The following is a 22,264-nucleotide window of genomic DNA, read 5'->3' as shown; positions in this document are numbered from 1 at the left end:
ATAATTATAATAAAATATATGTATTGAAAAGAACTCTTTTTTTTTTTTTTTTTTTTTTTTTTTTTTTTTTTTTTTCTTTAAACTTGGTACATAAATATATATTATAATATTATATATATATAAATTCCTTTTTTTTCTTCTTTTTTTTTTTTTATAATTATATATATATATATATTTATAATATATTTTACGTTTTAAAAATATATTTCCTTTAATATTCAATTTTATATTCAATTTATATGATTAAATTTTATTTTTTTTTTATTTAAAAAAAGAAGGAAAATAATATATATTTGTTCATATATATATATATATTATATATGTATAATATATATATAATATGTTTTATTTTTACCTTTTTAATATTTATTTTATGTATTAATTTGAAAAAAGTAATTTAGAAAATTATGTACATTGTACAGATATTATAATAAATATGTATATATTTATGTATAAGAAGATTAAATTATATGTATTATAAAATATATACCTATATATAATATATATATATATATATATATATGTGGTCAAAAAGATATATTATTAACAAATATATATAATTTCTTTTATTTTTTATTTATTATTATTTTTATTATTTATTTATTTTTTATTTTTTTTTGTGTATACCTCTATAGTTATTTTTTTTAAATTTTTTATTACAATGAATAATTTGAAGAGTCATGGAAATCTTTCGAAAGTGGACTCAGTTCAGATCAACTGTATGGATATAGATCCAAATATTTTTCTGAATATGAATTCTTATCCAACAAAGGAAATATATAATGATGAGAATAATAAGAATAATGGAAATAATAACATAAAGAATTTTCAAGTATATAAAGAAATGTATGAAGAAAGTATAAATAATCCAGAAACTTTTTGGGGTAATTTAGCAAAAAATAATTTAATATGGAATAAATTATTTACTAAAGTATTTTTAGGTAATTTTAAAAAAGGAAATATAAATTGGTTTGTTAATGGGAAAATTAATGCTTGTGAAAATTGTGTTGATAGATGGGTTGAAAAAGATCCTAATAAAATTGCACTTATATGGGAACAAGATTGTCCAGATCAATATAAAAAGATTACATATCAAAAATTATTAGAAAAAACTTGTAAAATAGCTAATTTATTGAAACTTTTTGGTGTTAAAAAACAAGACACTGTTACTATTTATTTACCTATGATACCTGAACTAGTTTATTCTATGCTAGCTTGTGTTCGTATTGGAGCTATTCATAATGTAGTCTTTGCTGGATATTCTGCAACTAGCTTAAGTGATAGAATTATCGATTCTAGATCTACTGTTTTAATTACTTCTGATTTTGGTTTAAGAGGTGGAAAATTAACCAAATTAAAACAAATTGCTGATGTAGCTATGGATATCTGTGGTATCATACAAACTTGCATAGTATTCAAGAATAAATCAAAAATGAAAGATAAAAATATACTAATTAAAACACCTATGGAAAATCCAATTTATAATTTTACAAGTTTTGATTCTAATAGTCCACAAAATTTTACACTTAATAATTCTAACGATTTTAATCAAAGAAATTCAACTCTTTCTCAACACAATCATGATCAAAATGATATCACTCTTCAAAATGAACACAATAATTATACAAACAATTGTAATATCAGTTATACTAATAATATGTATTATAATGATAATAATGTAAATCATATAAACACTAATAAAAATAACGATTATTATAATAATAATTTAAATTTTAAAAATCATCTAAATGATAATATTAATGATCAAAGCCCCACATATCTTGATACCATGAACCATAATGACAACAATGATAATAATAATATTAATAATAATAATAATAATAATAATAATAATAATAATGAACAGTGTTATTTTAACCAACAATATAATACATATAACAAAAATGATAATTCGGATGACAATAATAAATATAAAGCCAAAACAACATTACATAAAAAAATTACAAAAAGCAATCCTGTAAATCATAAAATTTCCTACTCAGAAATAAATTATTCAAAAGATTTATTGAACACTGAATTGATAAATAATGATAATGAGTTTTGTGATTTAAAAACAAAAAAAAAATCTATAAATATTAATAATATTATAACTTGTAATCAGAATGAATATTATTCAAATAAACTACATTTTCCTGAACCTGATAAAAATACATCAAGTAACTTTGATGAAACAATATGTGTTTTAAAAAAAGGAAGAGATGTAGATGGTAGTGCATTAATGAAAAATATGAGATCTTATTGTCCTATTGAATATGTAGATAGTGAAGATTTTATATTTTTATTATATACATCTGGATCAACTGGTAAACCTAAAGGTGTTGCACATACAACAGCTGGATATTTATTATATGCATATACAACATGTAAATATATTTTTGATGTAACAGAAAATGATATATTTGGATGTGTAGCTGATATTGGCTGGGTTACTGGACATACATATGTATTGTATGGACCATTATTAAATGGTATAACTACAGTTATTTTTTCTTCTATACCAACTTATCCAGATTGTGGTAGATACTGGAATTTAATAGAAACACATAAAATTACACAATTTTATACAGCTCCGACTGCCTTAAGAGCATTAATGAAACATGGAGATCAATGGATAGAAAAATATGATCTATCTTCATGTCGTATTTTGGGTAGTGTGGGTGAACCAATTAATCCAGAAACATGGAGATGGTATTATAATGTAGTAGGGAAAAAAAAATGTTCAATAGTAGATACATATTGGCAAACTGAAACAGGTGGTATTGTTATAGCACCTATACCAAATTTATTTAGTATGAAACCAGGAAGTGCTAGTTTACCATTCTTAGGTGTTCAATTAGAAATATTAGATTCAAAAACATTACAACCATTAAGTGGTAATAATGTATGTGGATTATTATGTATAAAAAGTCCTTGGCCTGGAATATTACGTACAGTATATGGAAATCATCAAAGATTAATAAAAACATATTTTACAATGTGTCCTAATTATTATTTTACTGGAGATGGAGCATATAGAGATGAAGATGGATACTATTGGATATCTGGACGAATTGATGATACTTTAAATGTAGCAGGCCACAGATTAGGAGCAGCAGAAATCGAACATGCCTTAGTTCAACATTTTTATATTGCAGAAGCTGCTGTAGTTTCATTTCATCATAATGTTAAGGGAGAGGGAATTTTATGTTTTGTTGTTAAGAAAAAAGGAGACTTAAAAAATTATGGTAAATCTAATACAGATATTCCTAATAATGATAATATTAATAGAAATGAATTACATAATAATGGTTCATTTTTGATATGCCCTAATAATATAAATGATATTGAAGAATTTAAAAAAAATTTTACCGATGAACAATTAATAGAACAATTAAAATTATATGTAAGACAAGTTATTGGACCTATTGCAACACCTGATTTAATTTGTGTTGTTCCAGATTTGCCAAAAACTAGAAGTGGAAAAATTATTAGAAGAATATTAAGATGTATAGCAAATGGTATAACTGATTTTGGAGATATTTCCACAGTCTCAAATTATGAAGTTATTGAAACTATTAATAATACTTTTCTTGAATGTAAAAAAAAATTAAAGCACATTGAAATTAAAAAATAATTAATATATAAATATATATATATATATATATATATATATATATATATATATATAGATATATAGATATATATTTATATATATATAATATAAAATAAAATTTGTACCCCTAATAATATTCTTCATATCTTATTATATATGTTGTACTTACATTCACATATAAAAAATTATGTAAATTTTTTTTTATTATAATGTTTAGTAATATTTAATCAAGATAATAATATGACAGCAAACAGATCAGTTTACTAGGGATCTTGTAATTTGTTTTATATATAAATATATATATGTGTATGTATTTATATTTTATTTATGTAGCTATTTGTTTTTATTATGAGTATAATATATCATATTTGGAGCCCAACGAAAAATAAAAAATAACAATATAAAATAAATGCGACTATATATATGTATCTATAAATTATTCTCCATTATATATATTATATATATTTGCATGTCCCATTTCATTATTAATCATTTAAATATTTGTTCCCACTTTGATTATTTTTGTAGAGCTACAAGTGTTATAATATATATATATATATATATATTTATGTATATATTTCTTTTTCTTTTTTTTTCAATGTTATGCCCTTGTCAATATATGATATATTTTTTTAAAAAAATTTGTGTCAATAAAATATGTATTCATACAAATTATTATTATTATTATTATTTTTATAGTATTTATTATTTTTATAGTTTTATTATTTTTATAATTTTTAATTTTTTATAAAAGAAAAAATTATATGATATGTGATATATTAATATATTATATGTATATATATATTATATATATATATAGGCAAATTTAAAAAATTAAGAAACATTTAAAAATTTATCAAATATGTATATGATAGTGGTTTTATTATATATATATATATATGTATACATATTGTATCATTTTATTCATTTTATTTTTTTTTAAATTTTGTTGAATTAATATATTCTTATAAATTTAATTTAATACATTGATTCTAGAAATAAATCATACCATCCTTATATATATATTAATAAATAATTTTTACATGTATTAAAAATTACTAATTTCATTACATACAGGTGTATGCTTATAAAATAATAATAATAAAAACTTATATATAATAATAATTCTATATATATACATGTTATAATTTCAAACCCTTTATTTTAACTTATAAAATACCTTTCATTTTAAATATATAAAAGAACAGAAAAAAAAAAAAAAAAAAAAAAAAAAACCAAAATATTTTAATCATTATTTATATACACATTTTTTTCTAAAATAGATTATATTTTCCATTCGGAAAAAAAAAAAAAGTATCCATAAATTACATATTCAAAAAAAAAATATGTTGTAAGGTTTTTTAAAATGTTTCGTTATTTTTATTTTTTGAAATAAAACTATTAATAAATGATTAATAAAATTATAATATAAAAAAAAATATATAAAGACAATAAATAAGAAAAAACGTTTTCCTATTTTAAAAAATTCCATTAACCATTCATCAAATAAAAAAAAATATATGTATATATATATATATATATAAATATATAAAGCTTTAATTTTGAAAATATAATTATATAAATATATATATATATGTACATATGTATATATATATATATCTTCTAAAAATAAAAAAAAAAATATATAAATATATAATCTGTACACTTCCATATTAAAGCATACAAACAATTCTACACATATAAAAAGAAATATGCTATATATTATATATATATATACATAATATAAATGATATGTACCATCAATAAAAACTCTAAAAAAAAATAAGAAATAAAATAATATTAAATGAAATGTTTCATTTTGAAACAATTTTTTTAAAAATACTTGAAAATTGTGAAATATTATATAACTTCATACATATAAATAAACAAACAATTATATACTTATATATTACCAAATATTATAAATATAATATTTTTTTCTCTCATTAACGTGCCTTTTTTGAAATTTTCCAAAAAAGAAAAAAACTGGAAACTCAAAAATATATTTAATATATATTATATATATAAATACGAACATATATGAAATATATATATATATATATATATATATTGATAGCATACTATAAAATATTTAAAAAAATCTATGACATGGAAAATATAACATATACATATATTTTTAATTAATATTCATTTAAATATTTAAAAATAAAAATAAAAAAAAAAAATATATATTTTTTTTTTCTATTCTTTTCTTAAATATATTTCAGATAATATACCTCTTTTTTTTTTTTTTTTTTAAATATTCACATATTCAATTTTTTTCTTTTTTCCTTTATATATATATATATATATATATACACGATTTTAATGTTTCTCCTCATATATATACACCATTTTAATATAAGATTATACAGTTTTTTACAAAATTGTTTAATAAATATAAAATATAAATATGAAGAGTATATAAATATTAATTTATGTAGATTGAGTATATATATAAGTAAATAGGTAAATATGTAAATCTTTTCAAATGTATATATAAATATGTATAATATTATATATATATATATATATATATATATATATATATTTATTTAGTTTATTTATATGTTGCAACCTTTTATATTACTTCAATTTATATATATATATATATATATATATATATATATATATATATGTGCATATTTATATATATGTATATACATTTAACTGTATTACAACAGGATATACATAGGTTTTCATTCTTTCTTTCTTTTTTTTTTTTTTTTTTTTTTTTTTTTATATTTTTATTTTTTTGGTATGTACCTTTATACACATATATAAATTTCTGTACATGTACATATTACAAATTAAACCGGGTAGCCAAATCACTTAACATGTCAGTTGGAATTGGGGATGAAAGTGCGTCTCCATTTTGACTATAGATTTCCTTCCATTGATTGGGATATTTTTCTTTGATGGTTGCTAAAAATTGATGGAAAAAAATGTTGACATTTTGTGATACATATTTATACTTTAGGATAATATATACAATATCTTTGATATTTTCAGCTGCTAGATCTAAATTAATATATAAAGTTTCTAGAACAGCTTTTAGTGAATTAATTTTTTCATTTTCTTGAGTTCCATGTGCCATAATTTTTAGCCATGTTTTTAAAAATTGTGGAAAGTAAAATATAAGTTTTTTTGGATAAGTAGAAGTTAATCTTCCAAATGTAATACAAATATTTTGTAATAAGCATCCATGATATTTTGAATTTTGACAAATATATATAAGCTGTTTTGTTATTTCATCTACATATATTTCCATATATTCAGAATTAATATGTATACTTATTTCACCAATAGCCCAACTTGCATTATTCGAAACAGGTGTTGAAGGATGAGTAATATGAGCTATTAAAAATGGTATGATATCATTTAAATATGTTATTAAATATTGTGGACAAAATCTTGATATATCCCCTATTAATGCAAAATTGGATTGTAATATTCCAAAATTTAAAAATTGTTTGGCTAGCTCACTATACTCATTTTTATCTCCCATAATATAACCATTTTGTAATGTTCCATCTGGATTAATAATATTTCGAAGTTGTTCATGGTTATTCATAATTTTATTATTGAAATCATCAAATTTGATATTTTGTAATTTCAAACAATATTTATGTACTAATGGTATAAAGTTATATTGATTTTCATTTAAAATATCCATAATACTTGAATTAATAACACTTAATATTCTTGATAATAAATCAAAACTACATTCAATTAAATCTTTTTTTTTAGATGGAGATATATTATCAATATCTTTCATACATATAAAATAATCATCATTTGTAATTTTATAATATGTTAATAATTCATTTGCTGTTGATGATATATTATTTCTATTACTAATAAATGAAGTTGAATTAAATAATTTTTTGGAATAAAAATATTTTACTTCTTCTTCTAAATCAATATATAATATAACTAAGAATTTTATACATGTTCTTATAACATCTTTTGCATATTTCAAAAATTCTTTACCATAAGCACTAGTTATACATGACATACATTCCATTAATGCAATAATATAAGGACTACTAATACGTATATTAACCCATTTACTTAATATTGCATAAACAACTTGATGTGCTAATTCATTATTTTCTTTAACAATATTAACACTATCTATTAATGTTCCTACTACATCAAATAAAATGAAATAATTCTTTGCTTGATATATTTGGAAAGCTTGTTGAATAGTATGAACTATTTCATGTAAATAATTATTTAATAATTCTAATGCATCTTCTTCTAAATTTGCAAAAGACGAACATGCAGCTTCTTGTACTCTTTTATTACTATCTAATATCCTTTTCAATAAATTTAATAAAACAGGTTCAAACCACCTTTCACAATTATCTGGATGACAAATCCATGAAGAAAATCTTGTAACACACCAACACGATATACTTCTAGCTAATGGTTTTTCATCATTCAATAATTTTATTAAATATTCTAATACTTTTGGTATGAATGGAGATAAGCTATACATACAACCTTTAGCAATAGCACCAAGTGTAAGAACAGCACTTTCTCTAATATTCCATTCATCGCTCATTAATTTCTCTTCTATATGTGGTAAAATAAATTCTAATATTTCATCATTATATACATTTGATAAATAATCTAAACACAAAGCAGCACCTTTTCTCACAGTCCAATCATTCCCCCAAGTTCTAGAAGACATTTCATCATTTTTGTCATCTAAATCATCATCACTAAAATCTTCTGTATTATTATTTGGAGTCATCATAATATCATCATTCTTATTAGAGAGCATATTATTATCATTATTAAATAAATTATTATTATCACCATGTATATTATTATTACTATTTATATTATCTTTATTTATATTACCAAGGTTACTATTATTATTATTATTACTATTATTATTATTACTATTATTATTACTATTATTATTACTATTACTATTAATGTTGTTCATTTTGCTTATTTTAATTTCCTCTTGAGCTATATCATTATTTTTATTATTATATAATTCTGGAGATATATCTTGAATCAAATCTGGAACATTTGCATTGTCATTTTGAAAATGTGATTCATCCATTGTTAAATAATCCCATTTGGTATATACAGTATTATCTATTAAAATTTTACATAAATATGGTAAATAATTTTTTAATGTTTTTAGAGCTTGAGTTCTTAATTCATTCATATTCTTATATACATTTTCATCAATATAATTACTATCAGATTTATTCATTTCAGATTTTGGATTATTATAACTAGCATAAGCCACATAACTCCTATCTTTTATAAATATTGGCCAAAATTCTAAAGCTTCCAATTGAACTTTTCTATCATTTGAATTTGTTGCATTTACCATAAATTGTATTATCGCATCTAAGTTGCTAAATATAGAAGAATATCTTGTATCTGTTATTATTGTCATACAACTTACTACAATTTTTAAAATTTGAGGATCTTCCTCAGATGCTAAATATCCTAAACATTCCCACAATTGAGGGAACATATCATTAAATACTCCATTAGTTGTAAAACATGAAGAGGATATAAATAAATCTAAACATTCAGCTGCATATTTTTTTCTTATAGTTTTTTCTTGTGGTGAACAAAATTGAAATAATTTTTGTAATAATTGACTTTTACAAAATTGAAAAAAAACAGAATCCCTATTTTTTCTATTCATTAATTCATCTTCTATAATAATTAATATAGCTCTAAAAGCTCCATCTACTACATCATTATTTCCACGTTCTATTAATAATAATAAATTATATAAAGCTTCTGGCCATTGTTCTATTCCCTCATATTTTGTTAATATAGTTGTTATAACAGATCCTGATGTATTTCTTATTTCCTTTACTTCATCCTCTACTAATTTAAATATTTCACTCTTTATTACTTTTAATATATCATTATTTAAAAACTTGTTTTTTGAATTTATATAATTCTTTAATAACAAACCACCCACTTGTCTTACATCATTATTTTCTTGTTTATTCATAAATATATGTAATAAATATAAAGCAGCATCGGCTACATTCTCATTTAAATCTTTTAATACATTTGTCACTTCTACTTGTACACTATTATTTGAACTATTACAAGAACCTAAAGCTCCTACAATTGTTTTATATATCTTTTCATCTAATTTCCATTCCATATATGTATTATTATTTTCAAAATAATTATTATTCATTGTATCAATATACACATAATTTTTCTTTATTTTATTATTTTATTTTTTTTTTTTTTTTCTTACATATAAATAAACATATATATATATAGAGAGAGAGAAATTATAACTATGTAATATATAGTATGATTTTTTAAAATTTAATAGAAATATTTACAACATTCTAAAAAGAACATTTAAAATAAATATATATATATAAACAAATGGATCTATTAATTAAAAAAAGAAAAAAAAAAAAAAAAAATTAAATTATATAATATAATATATTATTACGAATTATCTTTTATTATGTATACTTTGTTTTTATACTTTTACTTGTTTATCCTTTCTATAAATATATATTTATATATATATATATATATATTCATATTTTTTTTTATTTTTTGCAAACATATTTTTAACATAAATATAGGCATATATTATATTTTATATAATTAAATAAATATATATACATATATTATGGTGTTCACTCATGTATCAAATAATTTTTTGTTCTTCAATTTCAAACATACTATATACCATATATTATATATTATAATATTCTTTATATATATATATATATATGTAAAATACAAATTTAATAACTATATATATAAAGATACGAAAATTAATACATACATAAATACATACAAACATACATATATATATAAATATATTAATATATATATAATATTTTTTTTTTGTTTTCCTAAATAATAATAATATATAAAAAATATAAAGATAATATATATTAATATATATATATATATATATATATAATAAATAAGATATACAATATTTATGAAAAATTTAATTAAAATTTAAAAATATATATATATATATATATGTAAATATTATATATGATGAAACATTAAGAAATGAAAAAGAAAAAAAAAAAAAAAAAAAAAAAAAGGATAAGAAGAAAAAAGCTTAAACATTAAAATATTATTTATATAATATTAATATTATAATAATATAATATTATATATATATATATATATATAATATATTTATTTATCAATGAATTTTAGAATATTATAAAAAAAAAAAAAATATATATATTTATTTAATATATGAGTTTACATAAAATATATATATTTTCATGTGATAAATATTTATATATTATTATATATATATTATATATATATATTATAAAATAATTTTCAAATACGATGAAAAAAAATATATATAAATAAATAATTATATGGTAATTATAATTTTATAAATAAAAAAAGGGGAATTTCATTAAAATAAAATGATATTATATATATGTAATATATATATTGTATAAAAAATATATAATATATATATATTTTTTGGTATAATACGATGAAGAATTAAAAGGTTTATTTTTTATATATGTATAAAAATAATATATATGTTATTTCATAAAACATGCTTTAATATAAAAAAGAAAAAAAAAGAACATATATTATATATAATATTATAAAAAAATATAATAATATATAAATATATATATATATATATATATATAATATAATATGTATATTATATAATTCTCATATAATTGTATATAATATTATTTTTTATATAAACTAATTAAAAAGGATATTCTATATAAAAAAAAATATTATATATATACATGAGATATATTATAAAGAAGAAAAGTATATATTTTTCATTATATATTATAAAATATTTATAAATAATAATATTTATTTTTTATAGATATTAAGAGAAAAATAAAATAAAATAAAATAAAATAAAATAAAATAAAATAAAAATAAAATAAAACAATTCTTTTCTCAAAATTAATTATCTTGTTATTATATATACATATATTATCTTTTTATAAATACTTTTACTTCAAAAGGAAAACTTTATAAAAATATTATATATTATATATATTTATAAATATGTTTATTTGTATACACGAAATAATAAATATTATAATATAATACATAAATATTTTTATATTTATAATAATATATATTATATAATACGTATATTTAATATATAATTTGTGGTACACAAGTACAATCGCGTAGTCACTTAATTTTGCTTTTCTGTATTCATAACGTTATTTCTTTAGAATATTTTTGTATTTTTTTTTTTTTTTTTAATATATAAAAATATATAATATATATGAAAGGAATAATATGCGAAATAAATAATTTCCTTATTTTCATGCATAAATATATATATATATATATATATATATATATAATATATTATTGTATAATTTATTTTATATTTAAAAAAAAAATAATAATAATAAATAAATTCCTGATGGACACTATTATTATTGTTTATTTTTTTTTTTTTTATTTTCGCGTACTATGATATTTTAAAGTATCATTTAAGTATTCTATAATATATATATGTATATATATATGAATAAATATGTAAAATATAAAATTTCATGTAATACGTGGTATATGTATATAATAAGTATGAATTTATTTTTTTAAAAAATATGAATGTTTATAAAATGTAAAAATCGTATAATTAATATATATATATATATATGCATAATATTATTTTCAAAAAAGAAAAAAAAATGTTCAAGTATATAAAATTTTTTTTTTTTTTATGTATTATAAATTTTAAAAGTATAATATAACAATATTACGTAGAAAATACATACATATATAATATATATATATATATATATATATATATATATATATATACTATCATGACAATTATATGAAAAAATATTTATAAGCTCATCTATGTTACAAAAAAAGAAGTCTAAAAAAAAAAATAGATTGCTATACATAAATATCATTCGACAACATTTTAAGTGCATTTTTTAAAGTTGGGGACATTATTTGATTTTGCTCGAATATTTTAAGTTGTTCATTAATTTTGTTTATGTCTTTTATTTCTTGTGGATTGTTTTTTTTTAGCATATTTGTATTATCTGTACAAATATTTTTTCTTATAAGATTACGATTCTTACAAAATATATTATTTTCATTAGTTTCCTCTTGTTTTCGTTCAATTAATTTTGTTTCATATGGATTTATTTTCTCCGCATTTTTATAGATAGTCATATTATTATTATTACATTCCTTTGTATATATATTTTTTTTAATACATATTTTATTGAGTTCATCAAATTTATCATTTTCTTTTTTTTCATTTAAAATATTAATTATTTCTTCGTTCGATGGTAAGTTCTTTTTTAATAAAATTTCGACCTCATTTTCTTTTGGTAATATCTGAATATTATTTTTAGATATAAAGGTATTATCAGATATATCCATATATTCTAAATTCATTTTATCTTTTGTATTTATATTATTTTTTTCATTTGAGTTATGTTCCTTGTTATTTTTGATTAATTCTTCATTCACCCTTTTATGACAATCATCCTTATAATAATTATTATCATTAATATTGTCAATATTATTATTATTATTATTAATATTATTATTATTAATATTGTTGTTGTTCTCCTTATAATCTGCATTTACATTTGCGTTCATACAATATGACATAACCTTTTCAGGTAATGAATATAAAGGCTTAATATTATTTAAGATATCCTTATTACTGTTTTGTTTCCTATATTTATATGATTTATCCAAATTTATATTACCTTCAACTTTCAAATGAACATTTTTTATTAAATTCGTTGAAGCAGGTAATTGCAATATAGGAGGGACAACATCTGTCTTCATTGGATTCATTAAAGGAGCTTTTAATATATCAATATCACCTATACCATTGATAGCACCTAATGTATATGCTCTTTCTTTTTTATTATGTAGATAATATGGATATTTTATAAAACCTTTTCTCTTTGTATCTTTTATATGTTCGTTATCTATCATTTTATTTGTTTTCCCATTTTTTTTTTCTATACTTTTTTCTTCCTCATTATCTGATTCTTCTTCATTTTGTAAAAAATTAACCATATATTTTAAATGCTCAGCGTAATTTTTCATTATTGTTTTCTTTTTTTTTTTGAAGTATGCATATGGAATTATCTACATAAATATAATAATTCTTCAAAAAAAAAAAAAAAAAAAAAAAAAATTATTTATATGTTATTTTATATTATATATATATATATATATATATATATTTTATTTATTTATAATATTTTGAAAAAAAAAAAAAAAAATACAAGCTATTTTATAAATTACAAAAAAAATTATATTATTTTATTTTTCCTTTTTAAGGTCTACATAAAAATTAAATAGCAAAAATGACTCATTTCAAATATCTACCTTTTTATAGAAGAAAAAAAGAGCATATATATTTATACTACACACGCATAACTTTAAAATAATTTTTTAAAATATATACAATGTATTCCTCAATGTAGATTAAAAAAAAAAAAAGAAAAATAAAAAAATAATAATAATTATATTATTATAATATTTATAATAATTATGTATTTATATATATATGTATACATAACTTATCATTATATTTTTTGTAGCACTTATCCTATATTTAATTTATTAATATTTTATATATGCATAAATATATTATGCCTTTTTTAATATTATTTTATTTTGACCTGAATATAATATTTTGCACTGAATACTGCTCAAGAAAAAATATGCTAACTTGATTTTTTCTTTTTTAAATAATATAATATATAAAAAATATTATTATTATTAGCATAATAAAAATATATACATATTTTTATATGAACATATTTTATAATTTAATGCTTACTTATATAATCTTTTAAAATAACCTTCAACAAAAAAAATTCTTTTTTTTTCTTCAAGGTTAAATTTTAATTTAAAAAAAATAATAAAAATATTTTATAAGAATTATTAATATAAATAATATTAAAATTGAAATATTTTTTTCAAAATTTTTATAAAATAAAAAAAAAAGAAAAGAAAATATTTAGATTATATTTTAACTTATAATTCTTTATTTTTTTTTTTAAATAAGAAAATGAGTGGAAAAAAAACAGCATTAGTTGCAGTGGTGAGGCATACAAATAAATACAAATAATACATCTGTTATGATTTATTAATATTTACCCATAAATATTTCTATAGTATCAATATATTATATTATATAATATTGTATATATATTATATATGTCCTTTTGATATAAATATAAAAAATTCTGTTATTATTTTTTTTTTAAGGCCTCTGGATCTGAAGATGTCGAATATATTACTGTTGTTGACGTTTTAAGGAGAGCAGGTAAATAAATATAAAAATAAAAATATAAATAGATGACATATTTATATATGTATAATATTTTTGCGTCATTTGGCATACTCCCATAATAAAATTATATTATTATATAATAACATATTTGTTTAAGAAATATATATATATATATATATATATATATATTTATTTTTATTTTATAAGGCGTACATGTAACAACAGCATCTGTTGAAAAGAGTGAACAAGTCTGTTTGCAATCAAAAAATGTCGTGTTAGCTGACACAACTATTAGTAAGGTACGAAATAATGTTTATGATGTTTTAGTCATACCTGGAGGTATGAAAGGATCTAATACTATATCAGAATGTGCTGAATTTATTGAGATGCTAAAAGAACAAAAAGCTAGTAATAGATTATATGCAGCTATATGTGCTGCCCCTGATACTGTTTTAGATCGTCACTCATTAATTGATGATGTAGAAGCTGTGGCTTATCCTTCTTTTGAAAGAAATTTTAAACATATTGGAAAAGGAAGAGTATGTGTTTCTAAAAATTGTATAACTTCTGTAGGACCAGGTTCAGCTGTTGAATTTGGCCTTAAAATTGTTGAACATTTATTAGGTAGAGATGTAGCATTAAGCCTTGCCTCAGGTTTTCTTTTACATCCAGCAGTTACCTTTTAAGAAATAAAAATTTATTCTTGTATGTTATATATGCACCATTTCCACATATATATATATATATATATATATATATATGTATGTATGTATTTATTTTTCTTATGAATAATATTATTTTATAATAAACAATGATATTGAACGTTCAAATAAAATAAGTGATAATATGTACATAGTAAAGGAAATATGTTTGATATATCTATGTTATGATTTTATTTTATTTTATTTTTTTTCCTCTTAATGTGCTTATATATAACTTAAGATAATCTTATGAAAAATGCAAGTTTTTTAAAATCAAACAAAAGGTAGTACCTATGAATATGTAAAGAAAAAAAAAAAAAAAAAAAAAAAAATTTCCATAAAAAATAATTCATATGGGAAAATTAGATTTTTCAAAAATATAAGTAATAAAATTAAAATACAAAAAATATGTATGTATATATAATAATATACATATATACTGTATAAATGTATATATATATATATATATATATATATATTATTATATATATATTTATATAATTATTTTTTTTAATTTATTATTATTTTTTTTTCATTATGTAATCAGAAAAAATAAGAAATAAAAAAAATTAAATAAATTCAAAATATTTCTATCTTAATACTACAATGTTGGATTTATTTTATTTTTACCTTTTTCGTTTTGTTCTTTTTATTTTTATATATATGTTAAACAAATTTTAAGAAAATAAACATATATATATATAATATATATTATGTATATATGTATATAATTTATTATATATATATATATATATATTTTTTTACTTTTCTGTTTTTTTATAAATATATGCTTGTTGAATAATATGTATGTACAAGGAAGAAAAAACATTTTGTCATAAATGAACATAAAATGAGTATAAACAACAATAGTGTTAATAATAGTAATATTAGTAGTAGCAATAATAATATTGATAATGAAAATAATTCAAGATCAAAAAGTGGAATATTAAATGATAGATATATAAATTTTAAAATATTTAAGAAAGGAGAAGAATTAAGTGATGAACAAAAAGCATTTATAAAAGTTCAAACATATTTGAATGAAGGTATATTACCAAAATGTATAGGTATGGGTATAGGTGGAGGTATTGTTGGATTATTAATAGGAGTATTTTTTTTTAGTATGCAACCTAGTAATATAGATTATAATTTAACATATAAACAACAATTAAAAGAACAATTTGCTTTATTAAAACAATCTGTTAAAAGTAGTTGTCTTAATTTTGCAAAAATTGGATTCTTATATTCCTTTTATGAAAATTCATTACAAAAAATTAGAGCTACAAATGATCTAACCAATACTTTATATTCTGGTTGTTTAACAGGTGCTTCAATTTCTTATAAAAAAGGAGTACCTTCAATGATTAGTGGCTGTGCTAGCTTTGCAGCATTTTCTGTAGCCATTGAAAAATGGCAAAGATCCACAAGATAACAAATGAAATATAATAAAATGAAAAATAAAAGTTTTTTTTTTTTTTTTTTTTTTTTTTAGTATATGCTTTTGTAATGTATATCTTTTATATAATTCAAACATGCACAGAAAATAATATATATATATATATATATATATATATATATATATATATATATATATATATGTATATATATATATTTTTATTTTTATTTTTATTTTTATTTTTATTTTTTTTTTTTTTTGAAGAACAACTTTTTGTAATTTACATGTGGAAATTATAAAAAAAAATAAACAAAACAAAATAAATAATAACACACACATTTATTTACTTTAAATAAATGTAGCCAACCTTATAAAATATCTCATATGAATTATCGAATATTTTGTATTTGTTTCAAGACAGTAACATAAAAAATATTTACATAAATGTTTAAAAATATATATTCTTTATTTCCTTTGTATAGACAAATAAAGAAATGTTTTATTTTATAAAATGGGTTTATATTAAATTTATTTATAACAAATAGTACAAATATATATTCATTGTCACTTATTTTTTAAGAAAATTTGCACATACATAAATGACATTTATTTTAACCACATAGGAAATAAAAATATTATATATCTATATATATATATATATTATTTATATATATATAGGCTCATTTTTAAAAACATACCATTTTTTTTTAATTTTATTTTTTAAATCAATATATATATATATATATATAAATATATATTTTTACTTATAAAATTTTTGAAGCCCATTATATATAATCAATAATAATCAAAAAAAAAAATGCACCTATTATATAAAATAATATAACAAAAACATATCTATATATACATATTTGTACTTTCCATTTTTTTTTTTTTCTTTTTCATCATCTATTATTGTTAAATGTATATAAAAATATAAGATTTTAAAAAAAATATCATAATGACCTTTTATACAAAAATGAAAAAGGATATTAAAAAAAAAAAAAAAATTAAAATATTTATATAATACAACAATTCATTTTTTCATATATAAAAATTAAATAGAGAAAATGTACATATAAAAATAATTTTAAGTTATATCTTTGTTTATTTTGTATTAAAAAAATATATATAATATATATTTAGCAAATAATATGAATATTATATTATATATATATATAATATATATATAATTTTTTTTTTTTTTTTTTTTATTTTGTACATATAAAATTATATAACATATATAATATATATATATGAAAAAAAATTATACAAATAATTATATTTCTTTTATTTTATTTTTTTTTTTTTTTTTTTTGCTTACAAGAAAATATTTTAAAAGAAAAGTTCCATCGATCCTTTTTATTATATATATATAATATATATAATTATATATATATATATATATATATATATTTATTTATTTAAATATTTGAAAGTAAAATTGGGAAAAAAATATTTATATATAACCCATTATATTACATCAATATATATAATATATATATGTAATATTCATTTATATTTTTCCTTTTTTTTTCCTTTATTTTATTTTTTTTTTTTTTTTTTTTGTTAAAAATGATTTTTTTTTAAAATATTAAATAAAAATGAATGGTCCAGAAGAAGATTATGATTCTCTTTATGACGTTATGTATGATTATGATATAAACGATGAAGATTTTAATCATCATAGGAATATAAGTAATAGGAACATAAATGACAATATATCTGAAAAGAAAATTCATTCTGAACAAGTTATGCCTTTAAATAATGAATTTGAAAAAGAAACGCAAATCAGTAATACTAATTTAATAAAAAAGAACTATGAGCAAAATGAAGAAGAGCATATAGGGAACGATAAAAACGTGCATTTATTATTATCAGATAATTTAAATGATGAAGAGAAAAAACATTTTAATGATAAGAAGAATGATTTGTATGACGATATAAATAATAATAATAATAATAATAATAATATATATTATATAAATGAAAATGAAAAGAATGTATCAAAAAATAATCCTAAATTAGAAGATCATAATGTTAATAGTAATGCAGATTACACAATAAATAACGACCAAATGATTCATAATACTTATGATAAGATAAATGAAAAAGAAAATAAAAAGCTCGATCACACTGTAGAAGATAACTCAAGGTTAAATACTTTTAATAAGGGTAATAATAAATATTCTTTTAAATATGGTGAAATATACAATGATAACTGTAATGATATTAACATTGATACTACATATGTTCAGAATAATAAAGTAATCGAAACAGATATTAATGGAAATAAGAATAATATTAACATGGGTCAGGAAAAAACATATGAACATGATCATAAGGAGGAAGATATTAATTCAACTGAAAATAATAATTGTCAACAAAACGAAAATGTTAAAGATAATAATAATGTAAATAAACCCAATACAGCTACAGAAAATGAAAGTAAAAATACCTTTGAATGCAATATATGTTTTGATGATGTAAGAGATCCTGTAGTTACAAAATGTGGTCATTTATTTTGTTGGCTATGTTTGTCAGCATGGATAAAAAAAAATAATGATTGCCCTGTATGTAAAGCTGAAGTATCCAAAGAAAATGTTATTCCCTTATATGGAAGAGGAAAAAATAGTAGTGATCATAAATATGCACAACCAGAAGAACCTAGACCAACACCTAAAAGAAAAGAAGGAGTAAGAAGAAGTAACACTTATTCTAATAATTTAGGTTTAAGAGCTTCTTTTGGTGTATGGGTAAATCCATTCTCCTTTGGTCTATCATATACAAATATGTCAGAAGAACCATATTTTTATGATAATAGAAACGAAAACAGATCAGATAATAGACGATTACAAACAGAAACATATCAAGCAGAAGCTGCTTCTTCCTTTTTCTTTTTTCTAGGATTCTTCCTTTCTTTATATATTTTGTTTTATTCCTCATAATTATATGAAGCATTAAATATTATGTATCATCCATTTTTTTATTTAGCCATATTATACACATTTACATTAAAAAAAAATAGGATAAAAAATAAAAATATCAATATGAATAAATATATATATATATAATATATTTATTTGTATATTTAATTATATATTTATTTTTATATTTATGTTCATCCCTTTTTTTTTCTTTTTTATTTTTTAAAGTATATTAAAAGAAAAAAAAAAAAATAAATAAAATATCATATTTCATTTTATAATAAAATTCATTTTTTTTTTTGGTTTTAGTTTTTTCTGCCTATTTAATATATACATATATATATATATATATATATATATTTTTTCATTTATTATTTAATGCCTCATATTTTTTTTAATTATTTACAATACACATATATTATGGAAATAAAAAAAAAAAAAAAAAAAAAAATATTATATATTCACTTTTTTTTTTTTTCCTTTTATATTTAGAATCCGTATTTTTTTAAAATATATTCTAACATATGTGTATATTTATATAAATCTTATTATTTTACTCAAAAAAACTGTTAAATTTAATTAACTGTATATAAGTATTATTGTTCATATATCCATTACATTGTAAAATAAAAAATATTTTTATTATCATTTTAATATAATTTCTTTTTTTAAAATATAATTAACATTCAGTTTTAAACAATGAAATTAAAATTGATTTTCCAAATATTTTTAATATTTGCAGTAAATAATATATAAAAGAAAATATATTGTTTCATTTTTTGATAGCATAAATGTAAATATATATATATATATATATTTTGCTTATTTGAAAATAAACTTGTAATAAATATTTAAAAGTATTTTTATGCTTTTAATAAAAGTAAAGAATATAATATAAGGTACAATTTTATATATCAATTAAGGATAAAAGTTATGGAGGTATTTCATTTCTAAAATTCGAAAAAAACATTTAGACAGCATTATAATTAATATTAACATTTGGTTATTCATATTTTTTAAATATATATGTTTCTTTTTTTTTTTTTTTTTTTTTTTTATTTTATGAACTCATAATTATTTTTTTAGGACATAATTAATGAAGTGGAATTGACTTCTCTTTTTAACAAGATATCAGTAACAATATAAATTTTTTCAAAATTATATATTATTATGTTAATAATATATTTTATCTTTTATTTTGTTTCCTTAGTTGTATATATAAATTTATTGTAGATTATGACAATAAAAAAATATTATTCTTGTATTCATTCATGGTATCACCTCAAATATTAATATATAATAAATATATTTTTTTTTTTTTTTTATTTATGTTCATATATTATTTAGGAAGGGTCTAAAACCATCCATTTTGAGGATGCCTTGGAAATAATATATAAAATGGTGATATTTTAAAAAAATAAATATAACTATAAAAACGTGCCACGAATATATATAAATATATACATATATATATATATTAGTTTCATCGTGATTATTTTAAAAAATGTGAATTTCCTTTTTTTTTTTTTTTTTATTATTACTCAGGGTTATGTCCCTTCAAAAGAAGATATAAATGAATTTAACAACATGACAAAAGGTAGTATTAATTTATATATGTAAATAAATAAATATATATATATATATATATATATATATATATATATATGTTTAGCTGTTTAATTATTTATTTATAATTTATGTGCTGTAGGTGTTTGTTCTTTATCCAATATAAAAAAATTCTGCAATAAAATAAGATCATTGAATTATTCAACTGAAGGCCTGATTGATATATTTCATTTTTATGATACAAATGTAAGCATATAATAATTAAAATATATATATATATATATATATATATGTGACTTATTTGTCCTTTTAATTATATATATATTTTTTTTCATTTATTTATTTTATTATTTTATTTTTATGTTCTTAAAGAAAACCGGAAAAATTTCTAAAGAAAAACTTAAACTTTTATTTACCACTGTTGGTTCAAAAATGTCGGTTGAAGAGATGGATACCATAATAAAGTGAATAAAATATTAAAAAAAAAAAAAAAAAAAAAAAAAAAACACATAAAAATATAATGAATACACATATATAATGTATACATATTTTTTTTTTTTTATCATAGTGAATTATGTAATAACGATGAAAACATAGACTATAAGGAGTTTCTAAACAGGTATTTTATAAAATATCATTTGTTTATATATATAAAAGTATTAATATGTATTAATATATATTTACATTTTTTTTATAGGATATTAAATTAGTGACACAGTACTCTTCACCACATTAACTTTGATAAAAAAAAATATCTTTTTATTTTTATTAATA

General features: G+C 18.0%; 7 protein-coding genes across 7 annotated transcripts; 5 read left to right on the top strand and 2 right to left on the bottom strand.

Moving 5' to 3' along the window:
* Positions 1 to 661: 661 nt before the first annotated feature.
* Positions 662 to 3,634, top strand: PADL01_0626000 (acetyl-CoA synthetase, putative; the record flags this gene model as incomplete). Its single annotated transcript, XM_028680999.1, has 1 exon — positions 662 to 3,634. One exon carries the CDS (start codon positions 662 to 664, stop codon positions 3,632 to 3,634), a length of 2,973 nt encoding a protein of 990 aa, XP_028537421.1.
* A 2,782-nt stretch (positions 3,635 to 6,416) lies between these two features.
* Positions 6,417 to 9,812, bottom strand: PADL01_0625900 (transportin; the record flags this gene model as incomplete). The annotated part of the gene is made up of 1 exon (XM_028680998.1): positions 6,417 to 9,812. The coding sequence occupies one exon, from the start codon at positions 9,810 to 9,812 to the stop codon at positions 6,417 to 6,419; it is 3,396 nt and encodes a 1,131-aa protein (XP_028537420.1).
* Positions 9,813 to 12,523: 2,711 nt separating this feature from the next.
* On the bottom strand, positions 12,524 to 13,705 carry PADL01_0625800 (conserved Plasmodium protein, unknown function; the record flags this gene model as incomplete). The annotated part of the gene is made up of 1 exon (XM_028680997.1): positions 12,524 to 13,705. One exon carries the CDS (start codon positions 13,703 to 13,705, stop codon positions 12,524 to 12,526), a length of 1,182 nt encoding a protein of 393 aa, XP_028537419.1.
* A 973-nt stretch (positions 13,706 to 14,678) lies between these two features.
* On the top strand, positions 14,679 to 15,589 carry PADL01_0625700 (protein DJ-1; the record flags this gene model as incomplete). The annotated part of the gene is made up of 3 exons (XM_028680996.1): positions 14,679 to 14,711; positions 14,879 to 14,936; positions 15,111 to 15,589. The coding sequence occupies 3 exons, from the start codon at positions 14,679 to 14,681 to the stop codon at positions 15,587 to 15,589; spliced, it is 570 nt and encodes a 189-aa protein (XP_028537418.1).
* Positions 15,590 to 16,454: 865 nt separating this feature from the next.
* PADL01_0625600 (mitochondrial import inner membrane translocase subunit TIM22, putative) lies at positions 16,455 to 17,036 on the top strand (the record flags this gene model as incomplete). Its single annotated transcript, XM_028680995.1, has 1 exon — positions 16,455 to 17,036. The coding sequence occupies one exon, from the start codon at positions 16,455 to 16,457 to the stop codon at positions 17,034 to 17,036; it is 582 nt and encodes a 193-aa protein (XP_028537417.1).
* A 1,565-nt stretch (positions 17,037 to 18,601) lies between these two features.
* Positions 18,602 to 19,945, top strand: PADL01_0625500 (E3 ubiquitin-protein ligase RNF5, putative; the record flags this gene model as incomplete). Its single annotated transcript, XM_028680994.1, has 1 exon — positions 18,602 to 19,945. The coding sequence occupies one exon, from the start codon at positions 18,602 to 18,604 to the stop codon at positions 19,943 to 19,945; it is 1,344 nt and encodes a 447-aa protein (XP_028537416.1).
* A 912-nt stretch (positions 19,946 to 20,857) lies between these two features.
* PADL01_0625400 (myosin light chain, putative) lies at positions 20,858 to 22,200 on the top strand (the record flags this gene model as incomplete). Its single annotated transcript, XM_028680993.1, has 8 exons — positions 20,858 to 20,863; positions 21,011 to 21,058; positions 21,272 to 21,325; positions 21,470 to 21,521; positions 21,633 to 21,736; positions 21,863 to 21,954; positions 22,059 to 22,109; positions 22,188 to 22,200. 8 exons carry the CDS (start codon positions 20,858 to 20,860, stop codon positions 22,198 to 22,200), a joined length of 420 nt encoding a protein of 139 aa, XP_028537415.1.
* Positions 22,201 to 22,264: the final 64 nt, after the last annotated feature.

Source organism: Plasmodium sp. gorilla clade G2 (genome assembly GCF_900097015.1).
Source record: "Plasmodium sp. gorilla clade G2 genome assembly, chromosome: 6".
NCBI classification, from domain to species: domain Eukaryota; phylum Apicomplexa; class Aconoidasida; order Haemosporida; family Plasmodiidae; genus Plasmodium; species Plasmodium adleri (nom. inval.).
This window is presented reverse-complemented; position numbering and strand designations above follow the sequence as displayed.